This window comes from Furipterus horrens, unplaced genomic scaffold (assembly GCF_987537825.1).
Source record: "Furipterus horrens unplaced genomic scaffold, mFurHor1.1.pri manual_scaffold_3, whole genome shotgun sequence".
Lineage (NCBI taxonomy): Eukaryota > Metazoa > Chordata > Mammalia > Chiroptera > Furipteridae > Furipterus > Furipterus horrens.
In genome coordinates, this window is record NW_028327173.1 from 31,738,806 (window position 1) to 31,765,699 (window position 26,894).

The following is a 26,894-nucleotide window of genomic DNA, read 5'->3' on the forward strand; positions in this document are numbered from 1 at the left end:
AGTTGTCTTTAACTTCATTTGAAACAATTGAATTGTATTGTGACAGCTGTCATATCACCACGCATTTAAAAAAACTTAACAAAATTGGTGAATTTTTGTGTAGCCATTTTAATACTGAAGATAGAAGAAAATAAGCAACATTTTCAGCATATCATGCTTTATTATTTCAAGAAAGGTAAAAACGCAACTGAAACGCAAAAAAAAAAAAAAAAAAAAAGAAGAAAGATTTGTGCAGTGTATGGAGAAGGTGCTGTGATTGATTAAACGTGTCAAATGTGGTTTGCGAAGTTTCATGCTGGAGATTTCTCGCTGGACGATGCTCCATGGTCAGGTAGACCAGTTGAAGCTGATAGTGATCAAATCGAGATATTCATTGAGAACAATCAATGTTATACCATGTGGGCAGAACGAATCAGTGCAGGGTTGGGCAGAATTGCTCCCTGTCAGAGCTATCTCAGGGAAGATCAGCTGGCAGGGTAGAGAGCTCCCAGACCATGGGAGTTTTCAAACAGTGGCCCAGCGGTTTGGGGTGCTGAGAGAGGGCTGCTGTGATGGGTGGGATGTTGAACTAGGTAGGCCAGGGATTTTTCAGTCTTTCTTGGAAACTGTTTCTTTGAATGACGGCTTATAGGAAGCCCAATAAATAAAACACTTTCTCTTGTTGAGTTGGGGGTAAGGACCACACTCCGAGGGTCCCCACCTCTAAGGAACTGTTGGGATTTCTTCGATCACAGTTGAAAACTAGTGACTGAACAGTCTCTAAGGTCCTTTTTAAGGTTAAGACTTGGTAAGCCAAGATGAGAGCTTGAACATGCCAGGCTGTTACCTTAAAATAATTGTCTTGCTCCAAAAGTTTGTTCATTGTCTCAGTTCTTTCTGCTTATAAACCCTGGACCTGGATGTCTCCCCTGATGGCCCCTGAGCTTTTTTTCCACATGTAGCCTCTGCAATGAGAGCATATAAAATGGTCACTCCCAGGGTGGGGATATAATCACAGGTGTTTGCTAGGGCTGGAGCTCTTTGGGCAAAGGACGCCGAGAGACACAGGTTGTCTAAATTGAGCAGTCATCCATGAGTGACTTTTTCAACGTTCACTGCCATCTTATCTGTCTGTGGCAGGCTTCATGATGGACACTGGGCATATAATGTCCAGTAAGATATGATCCCTGTCTCTGAGGAGTGTCCAGTCTAAAGGAGAGGCAGTCTTGCAAAGCACAAAGTGCTGAGGAAGCACAGAGGAGCACACGACAGGGCAGGGACAAGCATGGAGCAGGTAGATGTCAGGGAGACTCTGGTAGAGATATTTCAATGGAACTTTGGAAAGCAAATAAGAAGAAACTTAATGGAGGGAGAAAGGACATTTGAGGTAGGCAAAAGTATTTAAAAAGACCAGAACAGAGGCAAGAAGGGTACAGTGCATTCAGGGAACTGCCAGTCATCCACAATGACTGGAGTGAAGGGAGTGGGTGGGAGTCTAGCAAAATATGAGCCTGGAGAAGTCACCAGGGACCAGAGCCTGAAGCTCTAGTGACCTGATTCAAAGGGACTTTCTTCTCTAAACTCTGGGGAACTTGAGTGATTCATAGCTGGTTTGAGCCAATTTTTCTTGTAACTCTTGCAGTTCCTGAGGTTCGAAGAGCTCAGAAGTGGCCCTGTGAATGTGAGGGATGAGCCTGCTCAGTGGATATTACAGATGGCATCACTAAGTCTGGAGCATGGACAGTTGCCTTCTATTCGTGGCTTGGCTCTTGATGCAGGCAGCAACCTTCACGTCCTCTCTTCCCTTTCCAGGCACCAAATCTCTTCCTTAGCAGAATAGGAATAAAAACGCTGCCACCAACTTGTCACATTAGGAGAATTGCCAAGACCAAAGTGCTCCATGTAGCAAAGATGAGCACAATAAAGTCCTCCTTAATTAGAACACAATGCCTTTTGAAATAAAGTGTGTAGGTATCAGAAATGTAGAATGCACGCATCTGTCCTTTAGCTGACAGCAGGAAAATGGACACACATGCTCAGAGAAAGGGCTGGTTCAGGAGTCACCCACTGCTTCTTAAAGGCCTGAGTTGGCTGCTGGAGCCAGGATTAGGGGTAACTGAGAGGTTGCTTTCTTTTTTTGAGCTGGAGGTGGGGAGAAAAGGGGGCACAAGGAGAGCAACAGCACATCTCACCAACCAGCAGGTTTCTGCCCACCTCAGTGGTTGTTGAAAGATTGAGGTAATCTGTGTGAAGGGCATAGCACAGTGCCTCGCACACAGTACACTCCAGTAATAAACACTAGTGCTTACTGTTAGAGTATATATTGTGAAGCCAGCTCTGAACTCACAGGGCCTCCTTGCATGGACATATATTCTTCAAGACTTTAATATTGTCTACCTGTTACTCCACATGAAGTCCAAGCATTGCATTCCAGGTACTATGGTCTGGTGAGATTTGCATGCCCTACAGTACCCAGTACTATGTTCTTGAACCCTCCTTGCCCCTCTTCTGAGATGGCACTGGTCAGTTTGCCTCGTATTGTAATTATCCATGTCAGAGTCTTACTTGCTGAACTGTGTGCTCCTCAAGGGCAAGGACTGAACTTGTAAATCTGGGCCCAGAAACAAGCAGGCTGAGCTTGGCCCTGCTTCAAGGCCTCAGCACTTGCTGTTCTCTTTACCTAGTACTTTTCCCAAACTCAAGTGTTGGCTGTCACCTCTGCAGAGATGGCTCTCCTGACCATTAAGTTATTGCCTCCACTCCACATCTATCATGTTACTATTTTTTTATTTTCACAGCACTACCAGTATTTGAAACAATCTCATTGTGTTATTTGTCTTCTCCACAAGCATACAAACTCCACGACAACAGGGGCTTTGTTGGTCCTGCTCATTGCTTTGTTTCCCAGCTTCCTATACCTGTGCTTAGCATGTAATAGGTGCCTACTAAATATTAATGAATGTTGAATCAGTGCTAAAACAAATGACTGGGAAAGTGGGCATTTGTATCTCTTCTCCATGGCTGAATAGAAGGTCAGTATTATGGGGACTGAAAAGTAAAAAAAAAAGAACATGTGGCTACTGCTTCCAAACAGTTTGGAGAAGAAGTAGGAGCATAAACCTCCCAAGAACAAGACAAGGCAAACTATGACCAGGTGCTAGATGCGAGGCACAGGCGGTGGCTGGAACAGAGCCCAAGAGCAGGCAGGGCTTCTACTCCTCTTCCTGTGCCGGCACCAACAATGGTGGTGGCCGAGCAGGTGCTCTGGAGTGACCACTGAATTGCACTGAGCGGTCAGCCCAGTGGACTGGTGACTTATAGAGACTTTGTATATAATTTGATAGGTTGGTTTACAAATATTCCTACTCAGTAAGTTCTTGACCTATGTGTGTTTGATTCTCTTAAATTCAGAATATTTAAATATAGGCACACACACAAGATAATGCTTTGGCTAAAATCCACGTCACTTATTTATTCAACAAACAACTAAGTATCTTCTATGTTTCAGGCCATGTCCTTGGCACTGGGAACAGAAATAAACCCTGGCCCTCAAGGAGCTCACAGTCTAGTGGGGGCAAAAGATACACAAACAAATAGATATAATGTAGAGTATGCAAGGGGACCACTTTGGAAGGCAAAGGACGGAGGAATCCGATTCTATGGTTAATGTCCATAGGCAAGGAAGACCTGGCATTTTTTTTTTTTTTTTTGTGAAGAATACATAAGGCAATGGTTCCCATGCGGCTGGTGAATTACTTACATTTGAATCATCTGGAACACATAATAAAATGCAGATTCCCAGCACTTTCTGCAAAGATTATGATTCAGCAGGCTGAGGCTTGGGACTTGGGAATATACACTTTGAAGTGCTCAATGTACTTCTACTTCAACTTAAAGTTGGAGAACCTGTGATATAAGGTTTGCTCATTCAACTGGAATGAAGAATGATCTGCACATCTGAAAGGTTAATTTGTGTTGGTCTTTAATGACAGGCAGGCGAAGTACAGAAGAGGAAGGGAGTTGACATTTATTAAGCTTTACTATAGTCTATAAATTAATTTAATCCTCACAAAATTTCTGAGGTAGATTTTATTATTATCCTCATTTTACAGATAAACAGAATTAGAGAGTTTAAATAATTTGTTCAATATTACAGAGCTAATAAATTACTACACTGACATCTGAACCTAAATTCATTTAACTCTAAAGCCTGTCCACTTCCTATAACACTATGTTGCACGAGGGGAGAAATTTACTGATTAATGTTATAGTCTTATTTTAGGTCTCTGCCACATCTTGCTAGGTAAATACAAAGAACAGCCAGATGGTGCTTTGATCATGTCCAATGTACCCTGGCAAGTGGGGATTTAAGGCAAAGCTGGGAGGAACAATAGAATGAGCAGCCAGTTCTTATTTCTTTTCCTGTCATTTTCTCACCCTCTGGTGGAGGTGTTATGAATATGTACTATGGCTAGAACTGGGTCCATCTGGACAGAAAAGCAAATATAACTGGATACCCACGAAAGCAACTCCACCTGGTGCTGAAGATTCCTGGGACTCAAAACATCCACACTCAAGTTTCTCAAAAAATGAACTGTCAGGACCAGAGGTAGGTCTAGAATTTGCATTAGGAAACAGCTCAGTCTTTAGAGAAATTATGAAAGACCAGCAGCTTTTCCTAGTTAAACAAACACTATCTGTCTCTTTCTATACACAGACTCAGAGGCACAACAAAATAGACACAGCTCAGACAATAATGGGAAGTCCAATCCCATTTAAAGAACTTGGGGACAGGCCCAACCTCTAATGAAGAAAACAAACCTATACCGAAACTGTAAGTACTGGCTGCATTCCCACTCACCATGTTCAGTGTCATACAGCCAGATCTCAGGCAGCAGCAAAGTGGAGCATGTTAGAGCAAGAAAAGGAAAGGCATAGTAAAGGCAGCTGACAACAATAACAGGGGGAGGGTGGGGCTGGGACCTCAGGTTCAGAAGGCTGGTGTGTAACCACCCCTCTCCTCCATCACTGAGCTTGGAGCCACAACACTGACACTTCTCACCACAGGGGTGTTTCCACCGCTGGAGAGCTCCTTTCTCATTTTTGGGTTTCAAGCAACTACTGAGTCCAAAGATGAATTCTGATCAAATAAGCTCACAGCACTGATACCACAAGCAGCATATAGCTTATATTTCACTGCTGAGTGTAACAAAGATTGTAAGCCAGATTTTATTTTATTGCTCTATCTTCTCCCCACCCAGTCTAGCATGGCTTAGAGTTGTTAAAGAAAACATACATGCACACAAGCGTGCAAATCTGGATCGATCCTTTCTTACAAAAAGTTGATTTTTTTACACTGCACTGACTCACCCCCTCCAAATGCACAGCTTCTAAAAGGCAGAGTCAGAGGAGCAGGTACCACAAACCTTGGTTTAAAAATATGCAGGCACTATACTTGTGTGTTTAAGTATACCTGACACCTACTGATACTTCAAATGAGTTACCCTAAAGGCAGCTTAGGGGGCACTAGATGAAATCTTAATCCTGACTGTAATACCTGGTTGTTCTAGAGTCTAAACAGGATATTTGGGTTATAATTTTGGCCAGCTAACTGGCACATGGGAAGAGTATGTAAAGCCCACATCTAACTATGTAGCAGGTCTTCAAGCTTATCCTGTCCTAAGTTTATAAAGATGAGGAACTATGTGTAATTGGGAGCTGTGCTGTCAAAATGTCCAGAATGCAAATGCACTTGTCCCAGAATGTAACGCTGTGTAAAATCAAGTTGATCATCCTGCAGATCCTTGGCTGTCTGATTAGGGCCTCAAACACTTAAAAAAGAAACATCAAGTATGCTGAGAGGTAATTATCAGAATGTATAGGTATCTTTCATTCCTGAATACCAAGTCATAGGGCTTACCTCTGTGACTACTTCTTGCATAAGCACACAGGGCAACTCCTTAGACATTGCTCATTGTAGATGCTGAGCTCCTGAGAGTTCGAGTGCTCCAGGCTATCCCAGGGCTGAGCAGACTCTGTAAGGAGCCAATCCTTACAGCTCTAAGTCTTATCCTGGTTCTGGGCACATTTCAGTTCTGCTCCAAGTCCACTTTGCTCTAATTCAGCAATGACAGACATATATTTGAACTCATTTGGTCTGAAGTTAAAGGTCTCCACCAGTCCATAGGTCTCCTTCCGAGTAGTGGCATAGAAGAGCTGAACTTGGTTGGCGATGCACTGTGCTTCAGCAACATTCTGTAAGCAAGGTAAAAAGAACAGTGAGGCCCCTCCTTGCACAGGACCAGAAAGCTCTGTATCTGAGTCCTGTGGCAAGTGGACCCTTACGCAGCAGTCACTGTTTTAGGACGCATCCCATCTCCCTGAACTCCCAACTCTTAGTCAGGTGCGCCTTCTGTGTGTACCCAAATTACCCCATGCTTAACTCTCTCATAGCATTTATCATACTGTATTGTATTTGTACTTTTTTTCCTTTTCTTTTTTGTCTATCTTTCTTAGCATGAATTCCTCCAAGTATGTGTGCCTGTTTTACATCCCTGTACATAGTGACATCTGGTGAATGTTTGAATAAATTAATGCATATGTTCAAAATTTCCCTCTTCATTCAGCTCCTTTATAACTGTTAAGTATAACAGGGAGAACAATAGTTACCCAGCTCTAAGAACTAGTTTGTGAGTATGAAGTTTTTGACTAATGAGACGTGACTCAAAACCTGTTCCTGATACCACCTCAGTCAGTAAACTAGCGCCAAGGCCAGCTGTGACAGTTTTACATTTTGTCCACAGATTCTATGACACTCTCCCCCTTTGATGGAGCCCTGTTTCCCTTCCTTTGAGCACAGACTTGCTTCTAACAGACTACAGTGGAATGACAGAATACTTTCTGCTATTAAGTCACAAAAGATACTCTAGTTTTTGTCTTGCTATCTCTCTTGAATCACTTGCTCTGGGAAAGTCAGCTGCCATGTCATGGGGACATTTAAACAGTCCTACAGAGATGCCAACATGGCAATAAATGAGACCTCCTGCCAATAGCCATGAGAGTGGGATCAGAGGTGGGTCCTCATGTCCAATAAACCTTCAGATGACTGTAACCCAAGCCAACATCTTGACAGCAACTTCATGAGAGACTGAGCCAGAACCCCCAGCTATTCTGCTCCTGAATTCCTGACGCACAGGAATTATGAGGTAATAAATTTTTGTTTTAAGCCACTAAGTTTGGAGTAATCTGCTATGCAGCCATTTCTAACTAATACACCAGTAAAATTCCAGGGGAGAAAAAGGACCATCTTCTCGAAAGCTCAGAGGCAGGGAAATGGTCACCAGACCAAACCTTACAAAAGAGTTACTTCAAGCAACTCTTATTTTTGCTGCCTATATATTCTCCAGTTCTAGCTAGTCAGAGGCACTTATTCATTATCACTGTGTTCATATGGCCAAAACCCAACCCCAGGGGATAATGAAACACTCCCCCTAAGACTGACTGTCAGAAGTCTGCGATGCCTAGCTCCAGAACGAGGAAGATGGGTTTATAAACACGCCAGGCCGCTTTATCTCCATGCCCTCCTGTGGGGCTCTCAGGTCATTTTCGCACAAGCAGGCACTAATCTCTGAGACTAGGTCTTCAATCAAAAGCCTCTTTCCAAAATGCTGGCTATTTCAAATTAATAGAATTTCAGAGCTGGAAGGGGCCTCAGAGATCACCCAGTCCTCATTTAATAAGTCAGAAAATCAAAGCAAATGAGGTCCAGGGGTAAGCCCAAGGTCATGTGGCTAGCAAGTGGCAGAGCCATGATCAGACCTCTGGGCTCCAGGCTGGTACTCCCGCTACTTCACCCTGATACTATTTTAGGGTGTAAGATAATTGAGACTCATCAAGGTCATTAACTCTGCTTCATCAACTTAACCTTTTTATACTTAAATGTGCCCCTAGAGCAAACTATTTCTAAAGCAAGTGCATTGCCATAATCCAAGGCAGATACTGTATATCAATTCTCTGAGCCCGTGAACTGTCGGGCCTCTAACAATCAATTTTTACTTGAGGATTAGGACAGTGGAGGTAGGGGTTATCTCAGCTGTGTTCACCCTTGAACAATGCTGTTCCAACAGTAGAGTGCTAGGGGCTCTGTGGAGGTGCCTGAGGTCGCTTCACCTCTGTTTCAGCTGCTCCATCCTACGGTTTATATAAGATTTTGTTTGGATAAAACGTTCCTCCCACTAGTTAGAAGACCGCTAGTGTGGTAGGTAGGGAGGTAGACGCAGGGAGCTATGGGCATCTGTCTCTCGAGGGTTATAAAAGGCACTCAGCTCCTTATTCACCCCCTGCCTTTTGTTCTCTTAACTCTTAACATGAAGCAATAGTCTCCTCCCTTTCCAAGACCCAAGAAGATAAATATATTAACTCTCTGTGTTGCTCAATAAGGAGGTATAATAACAAACATGATTTCTCCTCTTTCAATCTTCACAGCTATGATCAATTTACAATGGCCTGCCCATTTTACTCCCTATATATTTCTGGGGTCATTGTCTCTCCTCCAATGACTCTTCTCCAATGGCCTTCAGGATAAAGCCAAACCTCTAAATATAAACCCGCCAAACCTCTAAATATAAACCCACCAAACCTCAGTGATACCAAACTGTTTCTAATACTGCAAGTCATTTTATGCCTCCTAGAATTTACTTATGTTATTTGCTGTCTGAAACATTCCCCTCCCCCTCCCCCTTTCTTTACCTGGCTAAACTCTGGCTAATCTTTGAAGGTTCAGCACAGGTGTCATCTCTAGGCGGTCTCCATCTCCCTCCTGGGTCAGGGAACACCACCCCCAGAATGCTGTGCACGCTTCTATCCTAGCACTTACTGCATTCCAATAAAATCGTCTACTGACACAGATACAGAACCACATAAGGGTTTTTTTATAGTTTACTTTATTTTCAGCATTAATGTTAATTAGTTAGGAAGAAGCCTCTAGTTTCCATCTATTTCTGTTCATTTGCTTTACTGTATTTGGAAATACTATGCCTAAAGTACAAATTCATGCACAAGTATGGAGATGATCATATATTCATATTACATTTCTAGGTTTCCCTCTACAATAACTTCTAACATGTCTAGTTCTATACAGCAGCTCCTTCAATAATGTCATTTCATTCAATGTTGTTTTGTTATGACATTGATGAGATGCTGTAGGAACTTAACTGTTGTGCAAATCAATTAGCCTATGGTGAAACTGGTTTTGTAATACGTCTTTTTGCTGCAGTCCCAAGAACCTATCAACGACATAAAGTGAGGACTTACTTTACTACACTAGACATCGGTCACGTTGACTTATACAAGTCAATTTACAGTGGGGCTGAAAGTAGGTTTCTAGTTATGAGTACTATATGTGAAACAGTTAATTCTTATATTATTATTTATTAATTATTGTATTATTTTCCATAGGAACAACTGTAAACCTACTTTTGCCCCACCCTGTATATATTGTCTGGTATTCTGTTGAATATTATAAGGCCAGGAAGCAAATTTTGATGATGATGGGAACTGTATAGCATTTGAGACCACTGAAGTGAGGCAGTCAAAACGCCAAAGCAGAAGGGTCTCTCCTCTGGCCTCCAGAGTGCACTTTTAATATGGTTAGAGGCTGTCCTTTGCTGAAGGACAGAAAATAAAGTGCACCCTGCATGTCACTCATTCCTCTGGTCAAATCCGAAACCTTGTTGTTATTGGTGACTATATCTCCTCAAAATCTCACTTTGAAACAGCCACACTTTGTCTACTATGTCCTATCTTTTAAGCTCGCTTCCAACTTCAAAAATCCTTTTATTCCACTAGGACTCACAATTCTGTCTCTAACCTCCCTTATGTCTTCACTTCCCTCTTTATCCAGTTTGCATTCCATGGTCAACAATTATAATCACTCTTGTGCTTTAACTTCCTGGCTCCTATTTTACTTCATTGTACCACTTGGCTAAACCAGAACACTATTAAATCAGACTCTCTTTCTGTGTCTGTACCTGCACAGCCATTCTCTCCCATTTTTCTAGACCACAGGTAGGCATACACTTTCTGTAGAGGGATAGGCACTTAATATTTTAAGACTCTATGGGCCTGAGAGTCTTTGTTGCAACTCATCAGCTCCCTGTTGTAGAGGTAAAACAGCCAGAGATAATATGTAAATGGTAACCATGGCTGTGCTCCAATACAACTTTTTTTTACAGACATTGAAATTTGAATTTCATATACTTTTCTCAGGTCATGAAATATTCTTCTTCTTTAGCCCCCCATGCCTACCCGCAACCATTTAAAGATGTAGAACACATTCTTAACTCATGGGCCTTCTGAAGACACAGTGGATTGGATTTGGTCCACAGGCTATATGTAGCCTGCTGACTCCTGCCCCAGACAATAATTTCAGACTTTCTCTTTTCCACTCTAACATTCAACACCTATTTTCTTCCTCACTCCCAACTAATGACTTTTCCTTCTTTTCACTAAGCCATCTAGAGAGAATTTGTACAGGCTACCACCTCCTCTACCCATTTAACTGTATTTGTATCCTTATGTCCTGGCTTCTCTTCTGTTGTTAATATTTCCCTCATTCCCAGACTTACCCACTCAAAAATACCCACTTCAACAATTCTCCCCTCTTCCTCATTATAAATATTTCCCTTTCTTCTGGATCTTTCCATCAGCATACAAATATTATTTCTCCCAAATATAAAACAAAACAAAAACACTCTCATTCCCACTTCTCCCCCTCCAGCTAATGTTTCATTCTCTCCTTCCCCTCATAGAAAACCCTTTCAAAGACCTGTTTATGCTTACTCTAATTCCTCTCTTAAATACACTCTAATTGTTTATCCTACTGTTCATTTGAAACGTCCCTTATCACGGTCCCCCATGACTTCATGTTGTGAAATGTCGTAAATTCTTAGCCCTCATTTCATTTTCCCTACCAGTAAGAAAGATTTGGCCAGTTGAGCACTCCCTATTCTTTGAAACATTGTCTCAGATTCTAGGGCATTCTACCACCTTAATTTTCTGCCTATATCACTGACTTGTTCTTTTAAAATCTTCTTTGCTGATGGTTCAGCATCTCAGTTCTTAGACCTCTTCTCTCTTTTATCTCCATTTACTTCTCTGGTGATTTCCTTTAGTCTCATGGCTTTAAATAATCTGTTGCTTATAACTCCCATATTTATACCACCAGCCTGGACCTTTCCTCTGAATTCCAGGCTCATATATCAACTACCTACTACCTGGAATCTAACTGACATCTGAGACTTAACATGCCCACAAATGAGCTCCTGATCTTCCTTCCAGAGCTTTTCTTTCTGCAATCTTGTCTATCTCAATTAATGGCAACTCGATTCTTCTGGATAGGAATTTGGGTAACTTCCATTTGAATATGATGGGTGGAAGGAAGACTAGAAGAAATGGAATGGAACAGTTTCAGGAATAACAGACAGGGAAGTAGAGTCCCAACTGTATCCAAGGCTTGGGACTTACAGCTACTACGTACTACTAGCTGAGGGCCATCACTTTTTCCTTCCCTGTATGTAGTTGGTAAGAGAGAAAAAATAAGTGGGTGTTAGAGTAAAAAATTTCAGGGAAAAGAGGCATGAAAGTGGCCAGTATATTGAGGACACCCTGAACTTAAATGTTGCCAGATAAATGTGACTAAAATGAGCAAAGATTAGACAGATAAGTTGTACAGCTATTATAAAACTGTTCCTAGCTCTGGATATGCAGAGAGAACAAACACAATGGATATCATTGCCCATGGGCATGTGGTTGATGCTCTGTCCCAGGGAATGGGAAGAGGGGCAAGGGAGATCACTGTGTAAGAGGCATGTTGTACATGTGAACAGTATGGAAGACAAAAGATTGAGAACTATTCTAGGCTTTGAACTCTTCTCTACACTTAAGAAGCCATTTACTCGTCCACAGTCTCTTATCTCAAACCCCCAGGGCCAGATGTGTTTTGAAGTCAGAATTTTAGAATTTTTGAAAGGTAATAGGTGCAGAGTGTGTTTAAAGTGTTTGGATTTCAAAACTGTGAAGTGATTGAGAATCTGTACTAACTTCAACTTGGAGGAGCTTGAGTAAGACCTAATTATTGTAAACTTTAAGTGAGAAACAAATATATACAGCTCTCTTGAATTTTACTTCTCCTGAGCTTTTGCAGAAGAATAATACCTTCAGGGCTACTAGGTAAATCCAAAGAGGTAAAAGTTGATTCTTACCAGAAATGTAGAATCCATTTCTGCTGTCATCAGTACTATGCCCTTTTCTTCCTTAAGTTCAGGGTAGTGATATAAAATCAGCTGGCTGGCTGCAGCCTCCCCTCGGGTCTGCAACGAGGAACACTTATCAAGGCCCAGTAAGGTACCACCACAACAAAACTGCAATTTCAGAACAACAGTCTGGAGAAAATGCTGGCTCTTTCCAGCCCCTTGGGGGTCTAGTGAGTCGGAGGACTGGTATGTGGGGGGTGGTCAGGCTTGCCAAGGCGGTGAAAGTGACAGTTTGCACAGGGTTATTTGTGTCTTCAGTTGAAAAAGGTTTGGCTCTTTTCCCAGAAAATGTTTACAGCAGGCTGTGAATCCTTCATCATGGCCATACATTTAAAAACAAAACAGCACAAGCAGCTACCAAATCAAGTTCTAAAGAAAGCAATATGCTTGTGTAATTGCCACTTTTATGGACTAGTGCATTTCACAGTTGAAATCTACTCCCCTTGGCTGGCTCTGAAGACTGAGCTCTTTTAAGCTGTAGCAAACAGCTGGAGAGTTTGCACATGGGTCAGATTTGTAATGTGCAGTTTTAAAATACAATCTGGGTGGGAGGTAGGAGAAAAAGAAGAATGAGATCATAATTTCATGAAGAATGGACAGGGCAGCATTTACTAGGCTTCAATCCAGACTAGGAAGAGAGACTGTGTTCAAAGCTAAAGCCCTCATACAGAGTAGCAGAAAAGAACTATACCTTAAAAAAAAAAAAATCTCTGGGTTTCATCTCTAAACTTTCAGCAAGAGCCCTTTTACACTTGATCTTAGCCAAAAGGCTGAGAAGCGATCAGCAAGAGCCCTTTTAATTATCAATATCTCAGTATTGCTAGGGTACTTCTAATAGTCCAGCCTCTCAGTTCTCCTGAACATACTTCTATACTCATCATTTCAAACATAATTATGTTTCTGGATCTTTTTCTTATACCTGTATATGAGCCTCCCGAGGGCAGGGACTTTGGTTTATAGGTATCTAGGTCCTAGCATAGTTTCCAACACAATAACATAATGTTTAAGTTCACAGACTTTGAAATCAATAATCTGAAGTCAATCAAACCTAGCTCTACCACTTATTAGCAGCGTGAACTAACTTCTTTGAGCCCACTTTCTTCTCTGTAAATAGAAAAAATAGTAACTATCTCATGGGATATTTGTGAAAACTAAATGACAACATACAGAAAAATCTGGTACATAGTAAGTATATCAAAAGTTGATTATTTTAGTATGTGCCTGATAAATGATTATTAGAATTATAAAATAATTGTAAGCTCCTCCCTCATTCTATTTTGCACTCTCTTTACCCCAACTTCAAAGTCATTATAATACATGCAAGTTTTTGCCAGATTTGGCATCCAAATATAGAATGTCAATCCTAGTTATGATCTAATGTAAAATACTGACTTTTATTTTAAAAGCTTCAAATGCTTTAGACTGAACTTAATCTAATATTTTGGAATAAAATGAAAAAGAAAAAGGAAGGAAGCAAACAAAAAAACATCTATGGAATAGAAACTATGCATCTAGCACCTTAGAAAGTGCTGACTTGATTAGTAAAACTCATGTAAGACATGGAGACGTCCTTAAGGTTAAAAAGATAACCGTTATAACTTACCCATGTTTGTTAACTGAGGCACATGCAGTAAATGTTTTAGAGGTCTGAAGAAGAGACAGGAGAGAGCCCGAAGTAGTCACAGAACATGTTTTGGGGTCTTTTCCAATTTTGAGGTAGTGAATAGGGCCTAGAAAGCTAGCCCAGCATACCAAGTATGACAATTCGTCAATGCTACGGCAAATACTGCTGGGAGTTAGTACATATCCCGGGTCCTTGAGCCTCAGCGAGGGCTCATAGTCCCACCAAGGGGTAGGCCTCTTCCCTCTAGCGGATGAGCATAAGCCACCTACCTGAATGTTTATAAGTGCAGTGAAGTGGAGTTCAGTGCCTGACCATTGTCCTACAAAGAACTCATAGCCTTCCCTTCTTGGTAGTGCACATAGAAACTGTGGGAAACCAACACACAAGGAGGCAGATGAATAAATAAATCATGTCCTCTATGCCCAACTGCCTATGTCATTCACTCAATTTCTTCAATATTTGGTTTAAAACAATTTTTAAAATTATGAAATTCATACATGGTAATATAACAAACACACAGACACTTCCCAACCCACTTAAGAAAGCGAGGATTAGATATCCAGCCGAAGCTCTCTGTGTAACCCATTCCAATCCCAGTGCAGAGTGACAGCGATCCTGCATTTCCTGACTGCCATTCCCTTTCAAGTGTTTATCCTGTTAATGTGTATGTGTATATCCATAAACAAGAAACAGTATTGTTTGTGTGTTTACAAACATAAATCTCATCATGTACACTTTTACAACTTGCTCTTTTCATGTCACATTATACTTCTGAGATTTATCCATGTTGATAACTATAATTTCAATTCATTAATTTTTCACTGTTGTGTGGATTTCTACTATAGGAATTCACCGCAATTTATCTATTCTTCCATTGATGAACATTTGGGTCTTTTTCAATTTCTAAACTTCCTAATGCTGCTAAATTAATTTTTGTTCCAACTACTGTAATCACTCCATATTTTATCATCTGAGGCTGATACTGCAGCTCTAAACACCAACAAATGATTAGTTTTATACTCAAGATGTTTAGAACTGGCGATGAGTGATGGAGGAGAGAATGGTGCCAGAACATGAAGTATAATCAATACAACATGCACCAGTCATGGGATTATCTCCTTACTGCCAACCACTCAGGCTCAGTTTTATTATATTAATGAAATAACCTCAGTGCCTACTTAATAGCTGGCCCCTTGTTAAGAAAAACATTTTTTAGAGCTTTTATTGAGGTCTACTTGAAGCATAATTAGGTTACACATATTAAAAGTGCACAAGTAGATGAGTTTTGATATATGTGTACTGTGAAACCATTACCACAATCAACATAATGAACATCTCCAAAAAGTCCCTTTGTAATTCACCTTTCTCTTCCCAGCTGTCCCTAAGCAACCCCTGATTTGGTTTCTGTCACTACCAGTGAGTCTGCATTTTCTAGAATTTTGTATAAAGGTAACCGCAGAATCTGTACTTCATTTTGGTTTGGCTTCTTTTCTTCAGCACAATTATTTTCTGACCTATCCACATTATTGCACATATCACTAGGGCATTCCTTCTCATTCCTGAGCATTATTCCATTCTATATAGGTACACACATACCACAATTTTTAATTTATTCACCTGTGATAGATTTGGATATTTTTCAGTATTTTGTTATTACAAATAAAGCTACTATGAACATCCGTACAGTCATTGTATTTACGCGCACTTTCAGTTCTCTTAGGAAAATATCTAGGAGTAGAATGGCTGGGTAGTATGGCAGGCACATGCATAACTTTTAAGAAACTGCCACACTGTTTTCAGGGTGGTTGTACCATTTTACATTCTTATCAGCAATATATGAGAGTTCTAGTTGTTTCATATCCTCAGCAACACCTGGTATGGTCAGTCTTTTTAATTTTAGTCATACTGGTGGTATCTTTCTGTGGTTTTAATTTGCATTCCCATTATGCCCATGATGTCAAGCACTTTTTAGGTGTTTATCTGCCATCCTACTTCATTGGTGAATTGTCTGAATCTTTTGCCCATTTGTTAATTGGGTTGCCTATCCTCTTATTATTAAGCTGTAGGAGTTTTTAATATATTCTAGATATAAGTCATTTGTCAATATATGTCTTGCAAATATTTTCTCCCAGTCTGTGACTTATCTTTCATTTTCATAACAATGTCTTTTGAGAAGCAGAAATTAAAAATATGTATTACATAAAAGTTACCATTTTAACTATTTTTAAGTGTACTTTTCAGTGGCATTATGTACATTCACAATGTTGTGTAACCATTACCACCTGTCATCTCCAGAACTTTTTTCATTTTTCCAAGCTGAAACTCCATATTCATTAAACAATAAATCTCTATCTCCTCTTCCTCCCAGTCCCTGAAAACCACCCTTCTACTTTGTGTCTATAAGTCTGACTACACTAAGTACCTCACATATATGTGGAATCATACAGTATTTATCTATTTGTGTCCAGCTTATTTCACTTAGCAGAATGTCTTCAAGGTTCATCCATGTTGTAGTATGTGTGAGAATTTCCTTCCTTTTTAAAGTTGAATAATAGTCTATTTTATATACATGCATATATATAGACATACACACACATTTTATTTATCTATTTATCTGTTAATGGACACTTGGGTTGCTTCTACCTTTTGGCTATTATGATTAATTCTGCTCTGAACATGGGTATACAAATAGAAAGTTAATTTTGATGAAATGTAATTTATTTTTTTAATAGTTTGTGCTTTTTGTGATGTACTTAAGAAATCTTTGCTAAACCCAAGATCACTAAGATTCAATCTAAGATCACCAAAACCGAGATCATGAAGATTCTATGATCTATTTTGAGTTAACTATTGGCTACAGGGTAAGGTAAGATTATCCTGCCTGACTGGGTGGCTCAGTTGTTTGAAGCATCATCCCTTACACCCAAAGGTTGCAGGTTTGAACGCCGGTCAGGGGTGTATGGGAGGCAACCGATCTATGTTTCTTTCTCACATCAATGTTTCTGTCTCGCTCCCTTCTTCTCTAATGTCAATAAACATATCCTTGGGTGAGGAGTAATTTTTTAAAAAGATTATCCTTTCCTCCATCTAATCACCTTGGCCTCTTTGCTGGAAAACAACTGACCACACATATATTGGTCTATTTCTGGATTCTCTACTCTGTTCCACTTATGTATATGTCTATTTTTATGCCAATACCATACTGTCTTCATTATTGTAGTTTTATAATAAGTCTTGAAGCCAGATAATGTAAGTCCTCTAATGCTGTTCTTTTTCAAAATTGTTTTGTTATTCTAGGTCCTTTGGATATCCAAATAAATTTTTTAAATCAGCTCATCAAGGTGCACATGCCCCTGGCTGGCTGTGTGCCCAACTCTGCAGACTCGTGAATAAACGCCTTGCTTTGCTGCTAAAAATCAATCAATCAATCAATCAATCAGCTCATCAAATTCTTTTTAAAAAAGCCTATTGGACTTTTGATTGGTATTATAGTCTAGATATCAATTTGGGGAAAAATGGCAATGATATGGAGTCATCTAATCCATGAACATGGTATGTTTTTTCATTTACTTAGATGTTCTTTATTTTCTCTTGGCAATGTTTGGAAAAATTTTTTGAGAATTCTAGAAATTATTATCAACACCCAGTCAGCTGGCTGAGCTCACCTATTTCCTTCCCTTAGGTCTTCTGGTAGCTCATTTCACCAGCAACAATCTCATAATTTGTTTTAGTTACATATAATCAGGATAGCATGGCCAAAACTGAAAAGAAAACTGCTAATAAAACAGACACTTAAAGGAAGTTGAAAATATTATGGTCTCAGGTGCTGCATCCAACATTTACTTAAACTGACAGATTAAGATCCAGATCAGAAAGGGCTGAGATTATTTTAAAAGTCAGAGACTTATTGGGCTAAATTCACATGATTTCATAAGGCTAAAAATTTCAATTAGTATAATCAACATATGAGCATCTTTGTTAAATAAACAGAACTATAGCATGAGGTAGTATGGAACATGAAGAGATCGGTTAGAAAACATCCTTGTTGGCAGCATTGATAAGCAATCCAGAAACTTACTGTTGGACAGGACTGAGCCCGGTTCCAGATCAAATCAAACTTCTCTTCCTGTGTTAGAAAGAAATAAAATTCATGAACAAAAAAACATAAAAGGCTTCAATCACACATACATTCACCAAGACCAAACTCTAGAACTAAATGCAATTAAAACAATCTAAATTTCATAATTTACAAATCCATCTGGAAAAACCAGATGTATTCTTTGCTGTTCAATGTCCGAACTGTGTGTGAGCAGTGTATACTCCAAATGCCCCACACTCTCCAGGGGACCCTGCCAGGTGTCTGAGGTATCAGGTCACTAAGTCTGCCTGAAGGAAGCCTGAAAAGGCCTGCTCAAACAATGAGCCAGTATTAGAGATCTGAAATATCATAGAAGTACAGATTCTTTGGCTTTTGAACTTATAAAGGGAAAGGGTATATATATATAATAGAGACAGAAGAAAATAGCAATACTATCACAACGATCGAAAGGCCTGGCTTTATTTTTCTGTCTATAAGTCTTTGTCCTTAATCTTACACTTAAACATATAAGCGTGGTATATATTTATGCTCTTAATATAAACTTACCCTAAACTTCTACCTCTTCAGGGAAGAAGAACAATTAAAGAACCAGCTGATAACCCAGTGCATCAAATGCTGATCTCAATGGTCAAGCAGTGGTCAGTAACTATCTATCTTCAAGACAGCAATTTCAAGAAGTGGTAAAAAAAACCCACATGAAAATGCCACTTGCTAAGGGGAAATGCCCCCCAAAATTAGGAGGATGCCCCAAGCCAGCTCACTTACTAGATAAGAAGGGAAGAAACTGGCCCTGTCTGGAGAGCTCGGTTGATTAGAGCATTGTCCCGATATGCCAAGGTTGTAGGTTTGATTCCTGGTCAGGGTACATACAAGAATCAACCAATGAAGGCATAAATAAGTGGAACAACAAATCAATGTCTCTTTCTCTCTCTCTCTCTCAAATCAATTTTAAGAAAAGGAAGAAACCTATGCTAGAGGCCCTGTGTTAAATTCCAATAGCTTGGAAAACACCAAAAAGAAATAAAAGACTTGGAAATAGCTTAACAACATGAACTTACACCATGCTCCCTTGTCAGAGACTTGACTTAAAGAGACATTTCTAAACCAGAAAGAGGGAAAACAAGAGCCATAAATATACCATATGGAGCTTCCAATCTTCGGTGCTCAGGGCATAATAAAAACCCTGAGAGCTATAAATGTAAGTTCTCAAGAGGCAATAAACATGGCAAAAGCAAAGGCAACTGCCTGCTAAGGTTAGAGACCTGACCTTCATGCTATAACACTCTCATTTTCCCCTCCAAACTACTTACAGGAATAACTGCGTAGACTGTATCTTTTGCTGCAAAATACTGCTGCCAAATCTGTACAAAAAAAGAGAGTATGTTTGTGACATGTGGGTAATCTTTCCAACCTGCACCAAAAAATGATGACAGCTTTCACTGCTCACAGTAACATGCTCTTTGATAACAGAGAGGAAGATGTAATGTAATACTTTTATTACTAGTTCAACATTACGAAAAGATTTAATACCATCTACTCTTCTAGATGATTAAACTGTAACTCTTAATAACAAATTTCTATGACCTTATTAATCATTTTTCTCAAGATGTGCCTTGTATGTAATAGACAAGCTCTTTTTTTTCATATCTTCTCTCTTCCTGTCCAAAATCCAAACTCCCTAGCCAAGTGTGGGCCTTCTCAGAGAGCAGGACATCAGTCACTTAGTATGCAGGGTCTGGAATCAGGCAGACCTGGATACAAATCATAGCTCCAATCATTTGATAGCTCTGCTACTTTGGAAAAATTACTGAAAAATAACTAAATAATATCTATATAACCATCAATAAAACAGAAACAGTATCAACCTCACAAGATGGTTGTGAAGACAAGTTGAAATAGTGTAGGTCTGTGCTTAGCACAACAGAACTACAATGCAAACCAGAGCTGAGGTGCTCTGAGGGCAACAAAGAGGCACTTAACCCAAGTTAGAGAATGAGTGCCAGAGGAGGGGACACTTAAGGTACATCTTGAAAAATGATCAGGAGCCAGTCAGGTGAATAGGGAGTCTGGAAAGACAAACAGGGTAGAAGATAAGAGATATATTTTAAGCAGAGAATGACAACATTAGCAAGGGCACAGAAGTAGGGGAAGGCACCAGAGCCAAGGTGATACCTGAGCTGGTGTTGAAGAATGAGTCACCCTCCTTCAAAGTTGCTTTGCTTTGTTAACATTCCCATTAAATGGGGGACCCCAACTGAAGATACTAATCAAAGTGTGATCTAACCAACACAGAGCACAGAAGGACTATCACTTCCTACGGCTGGGGCAGATCACTCTATCAATGCAGCCTAAGCTTGCTTTGCTTTTTTATTTTTTCATGTCAGAACACTGTCTTCTCATTTTAAGGATAGCATATCCTGCTTATTTTTATTTAAGAGGTCTGCCTGGACAAAGCCCAGGTATTGTTAATATACGGAGAACAGTTTGTGCAACATCAGTGTAACCTGGTAGCCAGGGAGAGTGGACTGGAATGTGCATGTGTGAACAATGACGACTTCACTGTGCTAGTCAGTGGGGGCGGTAGATGCTGTTGAGTAAACATGTGTACTGTGTGGCTGTTACATCCAAAATGACTAAGCAAGTAGAGCAATGAATCTGCATCAAATTTTGTATTAAGCTTGAACATTCCTCTGCAGAAACTTTTTGGATGATTCAGAAGGCCGCAGCTCTGGGCAACTGGTGACTGACAGCTTCATCATGACAACGTGCCTGCTCATGCATCACGTCTCCTGCAGTTTTTTGGCAAAATATCAAATCGCCCAGGTGACTCATACCCTCTACAGCCTACATTTGGTGCCCTGTGACTTCTGACTTTTCCCCAAACTAAAATCACCTTTCAAAGGGGAAAGATTTCAGACCATTGATTAGATTAAGGAAAATACGATGGGGCAGCTGATTGTGAATTGGCAGAAATGTGTGAGGTCCCAAGGTACCTACATTGAAGAGGACTGAGGCATCATTGTCCTATGTACAGTGTTTCCTGTCGTGTGTATTTTCTTTAATAAACGTCTCTGTTTTTCATATTATATGGCCGGATACCTTCTAGACAGACCTTGTATACTAGTAGATATGAATAAACACTAAAATGTATTAGATTGATAGATGTTTCCTAACATAGTTGACCTTGGTTACTCAAAATCATTTTAACAAACAGAAATTTGTATCTAAAATTATAGGTCTAAATGATATTTGTCATATGACCAGGATTCCTGGCCTGGCTTAGAGAAGCCTAAAAGACATGCTTGGTGTCCACTTTCCATTGGCATGTCTTCCGAAAGGCAGTTTGAGGTCTCCTTGAGACTTCGCGTAAGTCTCTGATAACAGGTTAAAACTCTGTGCTGTCCTTATTTTATGTCTGTCCTTCCACTAGGCTAAAGCTCCTTGAGAGGAGGGAATTCTCTCATTTACTTCCCTGTTTGGCACAGAGCCCGATATTTAATAGGTATTCAATAAATGCTTGCTGAAATGAATGATACAGCACGCAAAGGAAAACCATGGCAATTCACACAACTTCCCATAAGGGAATATAATGCAGAGTCAAACAGACATGGGTTTGTGTCCTAGCTCTACCACTTACCAAGTCACTTAATACCTTTAAGTTATGGTTTCCTCAGGGGTAAATTAGGAATAATAGCACTTACTTTACAAAGTGGTTTTGAGAATTTAATGAAATAGTGTATATGAGGCACTAAATACAGTACCTGACACACAGTATACTGCTTTTATGATTTTGATTCTCCCAATATACCTAAAATATAATTCATGGAACTATAACAAATGTCAATAAATAGCACATTATAGTCTAATGAGAGAAAAAGTCATACACATGAAAATTTAAATAGACATGTAAATCAAGGTATTGGAATGACTAAAGAGTGCTTTGAAGGAAGGTGTCCAGGAAACTTCCTATAGAAGGTCCTATGATAATGGAGGAAGTTACTAACATAATATTTTTATTCACTTATTTAAAAACACAAATATAGCACTTACTCTGTGCCATTAACTGTTTTAAGTGCTTTACAAATAATAACTCATTTAATTCCCAAAACAACTCTATGAGGTAAGTACTATTATTATTTCCACTTTACAGATAGGGAAACTAAGGCTCTGAGGGGTAAACTAACTTATCAAAGTCATTCAGCTAGGAAGTGGGCAGAGCTGGACTTAAAAAAGGCAGCTTGGTTCTAGAGTCTGTGTTCTTAACCAATACATTATTCTTCTCCATAATGGAAGCAGAACGTTAAAAGGATTCAGCTGGTGAGGATATGAAGGGGGGAGTGGGAGAAATAAAAGCAGGGAACCTATTTAGAAAGGCAGTATAGTAATACAGGTATAGAGTAATGATGATTTTAAATAAGATGTGGGCAACAGGAATGAAAAAGAAAGGGGAAATGTGAGTTGATTAGATATACAGGAGTGAGACCAAGAAAGACAAGTTTTCTTATAATACTATTTTTCAGGCAATTCAACACTTTTACTATCTATGGGCACTTTTCATTTTGCCTACAAAGAGGTGTCAGGAAATGTATGCTCCTCTCTACTTTCAGATTTGGTTCATAGAGCACACATCTTCATAAAGTATGTCACCCCATCTTCATTCATTACCTGTTTTATTTCATCTGCAGTTTTGTCTTTCACCATCTCAATGTTGAAGATTGAACTGAGAGTCTGAAAGAAAAAATAAAAGGCAATTAGTACCCACAATTAAAAAAATAAAACAGCTTAATTTTATCTGTAAGCCTTGTGGGAAGCAACATGTCAGGACAGATAATCAGATCTCCAATAAGGAGAATACAAGTGTAAGAAGAGCCTATGTGGAGAGAAGTGAGGTTTCCGCAGTTCTACTCCTGGGAAGTATCTACAGGTATGTCCTAAATGCTTCACCCTCACTATGAGCAATGCAGCACTTTGCAACTGGGAAAAGAAATTTTGGTTATCTTTAACTGCTATTCTGCTAGGAGTGGCTCCTTATTTGCAAATTAAATGACAGAGTAAATATGGTTTTATTTGATTTTTAAAAGCAAATTCCTATAGAAAAAAAAAGATGTCACTATATTTCCTCTAGCACCCCCAGGACCCACACTTATGCTAGGGGTTACATCAAGGACACAAATATTCATAGAAACATTTCTCATATCCACAGTTGACAAATCACAAAATCATTGAACCACAGTAAATAAGTTCAAATTTGCAGCCTCTTGTTATAGATGTTCTATGTGTCTTCAAACTTCAATTAGAAACCTACCTTGTGTTTAGTGAATCCTCGGCTCATAGGCTGTTTCCCTGAAGCGTTTATCTGAAATATATTACAGACACAGGATATTAATCTATACTTTACTCAGAAGAAAGGACCACTAAGCGAGGTGAGGTGCCCAATATCTCCTTGAGTAATTCTGCACCAACGAACTCACTTCTCTCCACTCCATATAGAAACTGTATATACTGTTCTTAGAGTTGTGGTTTGTGAGACAACTTTTCTATGACTAAGATCTGAGATACAGTGATGAGAAAAGATTCCTTTGTTAGCAAGCAGCATCTACCATTACTGAGAGTGCAGCATCCTACACCTGCCACGATGGATGAAAGGGAGTCCTTCCCAGAATGAGGGCCGCTTGGGTTTTCTGTGCTCTGCCCTCTGATCAGCTCCACAGTGACTACAGAGGAGATGAGAAATGGAAAGCCATCTTTTCCAAGGCTGCTTCTTATCTGTGACAGCACTTCTGAGTTACACATCATCAGCAGACTACTGAGTTTTATCAGTACTTGGTTTTATTATAATATTCCTTCCATCAAATTAGGTTTTGCCTCAAAAAAAGGCCAACACCAACTGACGGTGATTACTTTCTTTCTTAATCCACTACCTCAGATAAAGGCCACAGTCAGGAAATCCTATTCTGAGTTGTTTCTTATAGTGGGAGTGAGTCGTTCTGAGTCTTCCACTCAACTTCTCAGTTCAAGACCATACCTTTCAGGGGAAAGGAGTACAAGCTATATCTGGGATTCTGAAGCTGAAAAGCATTTCTGCATAACACCCTGCCTTTTATTCATTACTCTGTGCTTTAATAAATTCAAACCTTTCATCAATTATGCCCATTGAACTCATACCCATAAATTAGACAAAAGCCTGGTGTAGAAACACCTATTGGATGCACCCTGGTCTTTTTGGTCATACCCCTACACCCTGACAGCATCCTAATGCAGTCTTTCCTTCACATGAAAACTATCCAAAAAAAAAAGAGATCGTTGATTTCATTTTCTTACCAGTCACCTTTAGGTATATTGTGAAAACAAAACAAACAAAGCTCTCCATATGCATAACTGCCTTCACCTTTCAATCACAAAGCCTTGTATATTCTCTCCCCACAATGTGCCTCCAGTTCCTTCTTCATTTCCATTTTCACTTACAAAAATAAAAAATTTAAGCTTATTACATTTTATCTAATCAAAGGCACCACTGATCTTAAAAAGCACCATTATGTAACAGAAAATGATGCCAACTAAACACAACAGTTATATTTTGTTACTGATTTTAAGACCATTTTAGAGATGTCAAAATGTGAAAAATACGTGAACGTGAGAATCAGTGAAATAAGGTAATAAGGTAATTGAAACTATGTGCCAAAGTCTCAAGAGCGCTTAATAATAAATTTAAATGAGTACGTTACTACTCCCCTATGGATCCTTTCGAAATCTGTGGGGACAACTTTTTTGCTATCACAATAATTGACTAGATGGTGACACCTGCATTTATGGGAGGGACAGGGATGCTAAATGAGCTACAATTTTACAAATGGGTTCTACATAATGAAGGATTTTCCCTCATCCTGCACAACTTCTCCATGTCTAGCCAGACACCCTTTTAAGTGAAAAACCTTTTCATAATTACCTGGGCCTAGAATCTAACTCTGTTTTGTTTTTCTTTCTTCCTTCCTTCCTTCCTTTCTTCTCTCTATTTTTTAAAAACATGGCTTTAATAAACACTAACTTTTTCAGAAGCAACTACATGTAACTTGAGAGAAGACTGTATTGTGGAATCTCATGAGGGACACTGATTACAACACTGCTCATGGTGTGGAAGTTTTTATAATCACCAACACAACACCCTGTACCAGTCAGTTTTTGCTGCTTATGTATTCATGGTGATGTCACAGATAGCATCTGATGACTGTGTTAGGTCTCACAGAATAATTGTGCTCAAAAACTTATGTACTAAAATATGTATTTTATTAAAAATATTTTCCTTTATATGACAAGGCACTGTATTGACTGCCCTCTCCCCCCCAAATTATATATTGTCTACATTTTATTTCAGGGTAGAAAAGGGAGAATTTACAAAAAATTGTTGCAAAAAGGGGATGTTGGGTCTCATGTGATAGGAACCAATTACTCAAAGTAAAGAAGAGGCTTTTGAAATGGAGCCACCAGCAATTAGCCTTCCTCTATATAGCTAGATAAGAAAGATAGTAAGTAAATATTCACCTAAGAGTTGTCATGATTTAAATGAAATCTTTACTTAATCTACATCTTATCGTAAAGCTGAATTTCTAAGTTTGTCTACAAAAAGGGGCAAAGAGCTTTCCTATATAATATCGAAAGTTTATAATAAAGAACTATTATTGGCAATATGAGTTTATTATAGGAAATTACATTTGTTAAAATATTTATAGTAGGGTTGTTTGTTCACATAAAGTTGTAAACTATTTTTGTCATAGGAGGTTGAATTTGCTCCCCAACCCTGTAACAATTAACTCACTAGTTGCTCTTATTCTAATTAACCACTTATTAAAAGACTGAGTGGATTATCATAAAACTTAGGCTACCCAAACCTAAAAAAGTTATTCTCCGAGCAAAAGAAACCTCTCTCATTTTAAACACAATGTAGAATCCTAATTGTCCACTGTAACTACTTTACTTCAGACACACACAGCCCACACCTGGATTACTGTACATTCTCCCTGGTTTTGGCCTCTCCCGCTCCAATTAATTCTGTGCATCATCCTAGATAAATACTTTTCAAATCATAGGTTGAAATCAATTTAGTGGATCATGGCCAAAGTTTTTCAAAAGATGAAATAAATAATTAAGAGTACACTGTATGTACCAAAAGCATTGTTTTGTAAAAATTTTGTTCCAGTTATAATCATATACTTATTTGTGTACTAAATTATAATGTAAAACATATTTCTTACTATGAGTCATGGTCAAAAGGTTTAAAAAGCTCAGCATTAGATTATTTTTCCTATACACAGCTTTCAACATGCTTGCCCCCAGCTCTGATTCTTATTTAAAGATAACAATAGCTATTAAGCACTTTTTTAACCTCCCAGTCTCTACAGCCCACTGCCATGTGTGCCTTACCTTGGTCACTCGACTGCACCCCTGGGAGCGGCAGCTACCCTTTCTATCCCTCTGTATCTCCACATGACTACAGTAATTTACCGGAAAGGTAGGATACCATTTATGGATGGAGACTGAGCTGAGTAGAGACAGGCTATGCTCAGTTCATTCAGCTGACCCATTAATGAGTACATTTCCAGGATAAGGGTTGGGGTTGAGAATGTAGAGCACTGGTGAGCCAACAACACAAAAGGGACAGCTGTTACCTTCTCTTCCATGCATTTGATAAAGTCACCTTGCCTGGAGTGCCCCACTGGTTGCTTCCGAAACTCACTGCGTTTCTCCAGCCGGGACTCAAAAGCAGCTGGGTCAGATCTGATCAAAGGTAAAACAAAAGTTAAACCACTTGGGCCTTCTTGGATTTGGAAAGAACAAAATATCATGTTCCACTTCCGCAGAGAGGACACAGGCATTTAGAGGCTGG

General features: G+C 39.4%; 1 protein-coding gene across 2 annotated transcripts in view; it reads right to left on the reverse strand.

The window, feature by feature from the left end:
• Positions 1–215: 215 nt before the first annotated feature.
• ATPAF1 (ATP synthase mitochondrial F1 complex assembly factor 1) overlaps positions 216–26,894 on the reverse strand; it is a 28,827-nt gene continuing 2,148 nt past the window's right edge. The window contains exons 2-10 of one of the 2 annotated variants that reach the window (XR_016509697.1): positions 26,677–26,785; positions 23,319–23,369; positions 22,679–22,741; positions 19,324–19,374; positions 17,993–18,040; positions 14,184–14,279; positions 12,240–12,347; positions 5,900–6,234; positions 216–944 (exon numbers count right to left, since the gene is read on the reverse strand). Coding sequence is in view for 1 of the 2 variants with exons in the window: in XM_090269395.1 (XP_090125521.1) it covers positions 6,040–6,234; positions 12,240–12,347; positions 14,184–14,279; positions 17,993–18,040; positions 19,324–19,374; positions 22,679–22,741; positions 23,319–23,369; positions 26,677–26,785 (721 nt within the window). In the remaining variant the exon portion in view is untranslated. Of the gene's footprint in view, positions 945–3,422; positions 6,235–12,239; positions 12,348–14,183; positions 14,280–17,992; positions 18,041–19,323; positions 19,375–22,678; positions 22,742–23,318; positions 23,370–26,676; positions 26,786–26,894 lie in introns of those variants that run through there. The other variant, XM_090269395.1, reaches the window with a different exon arrangement.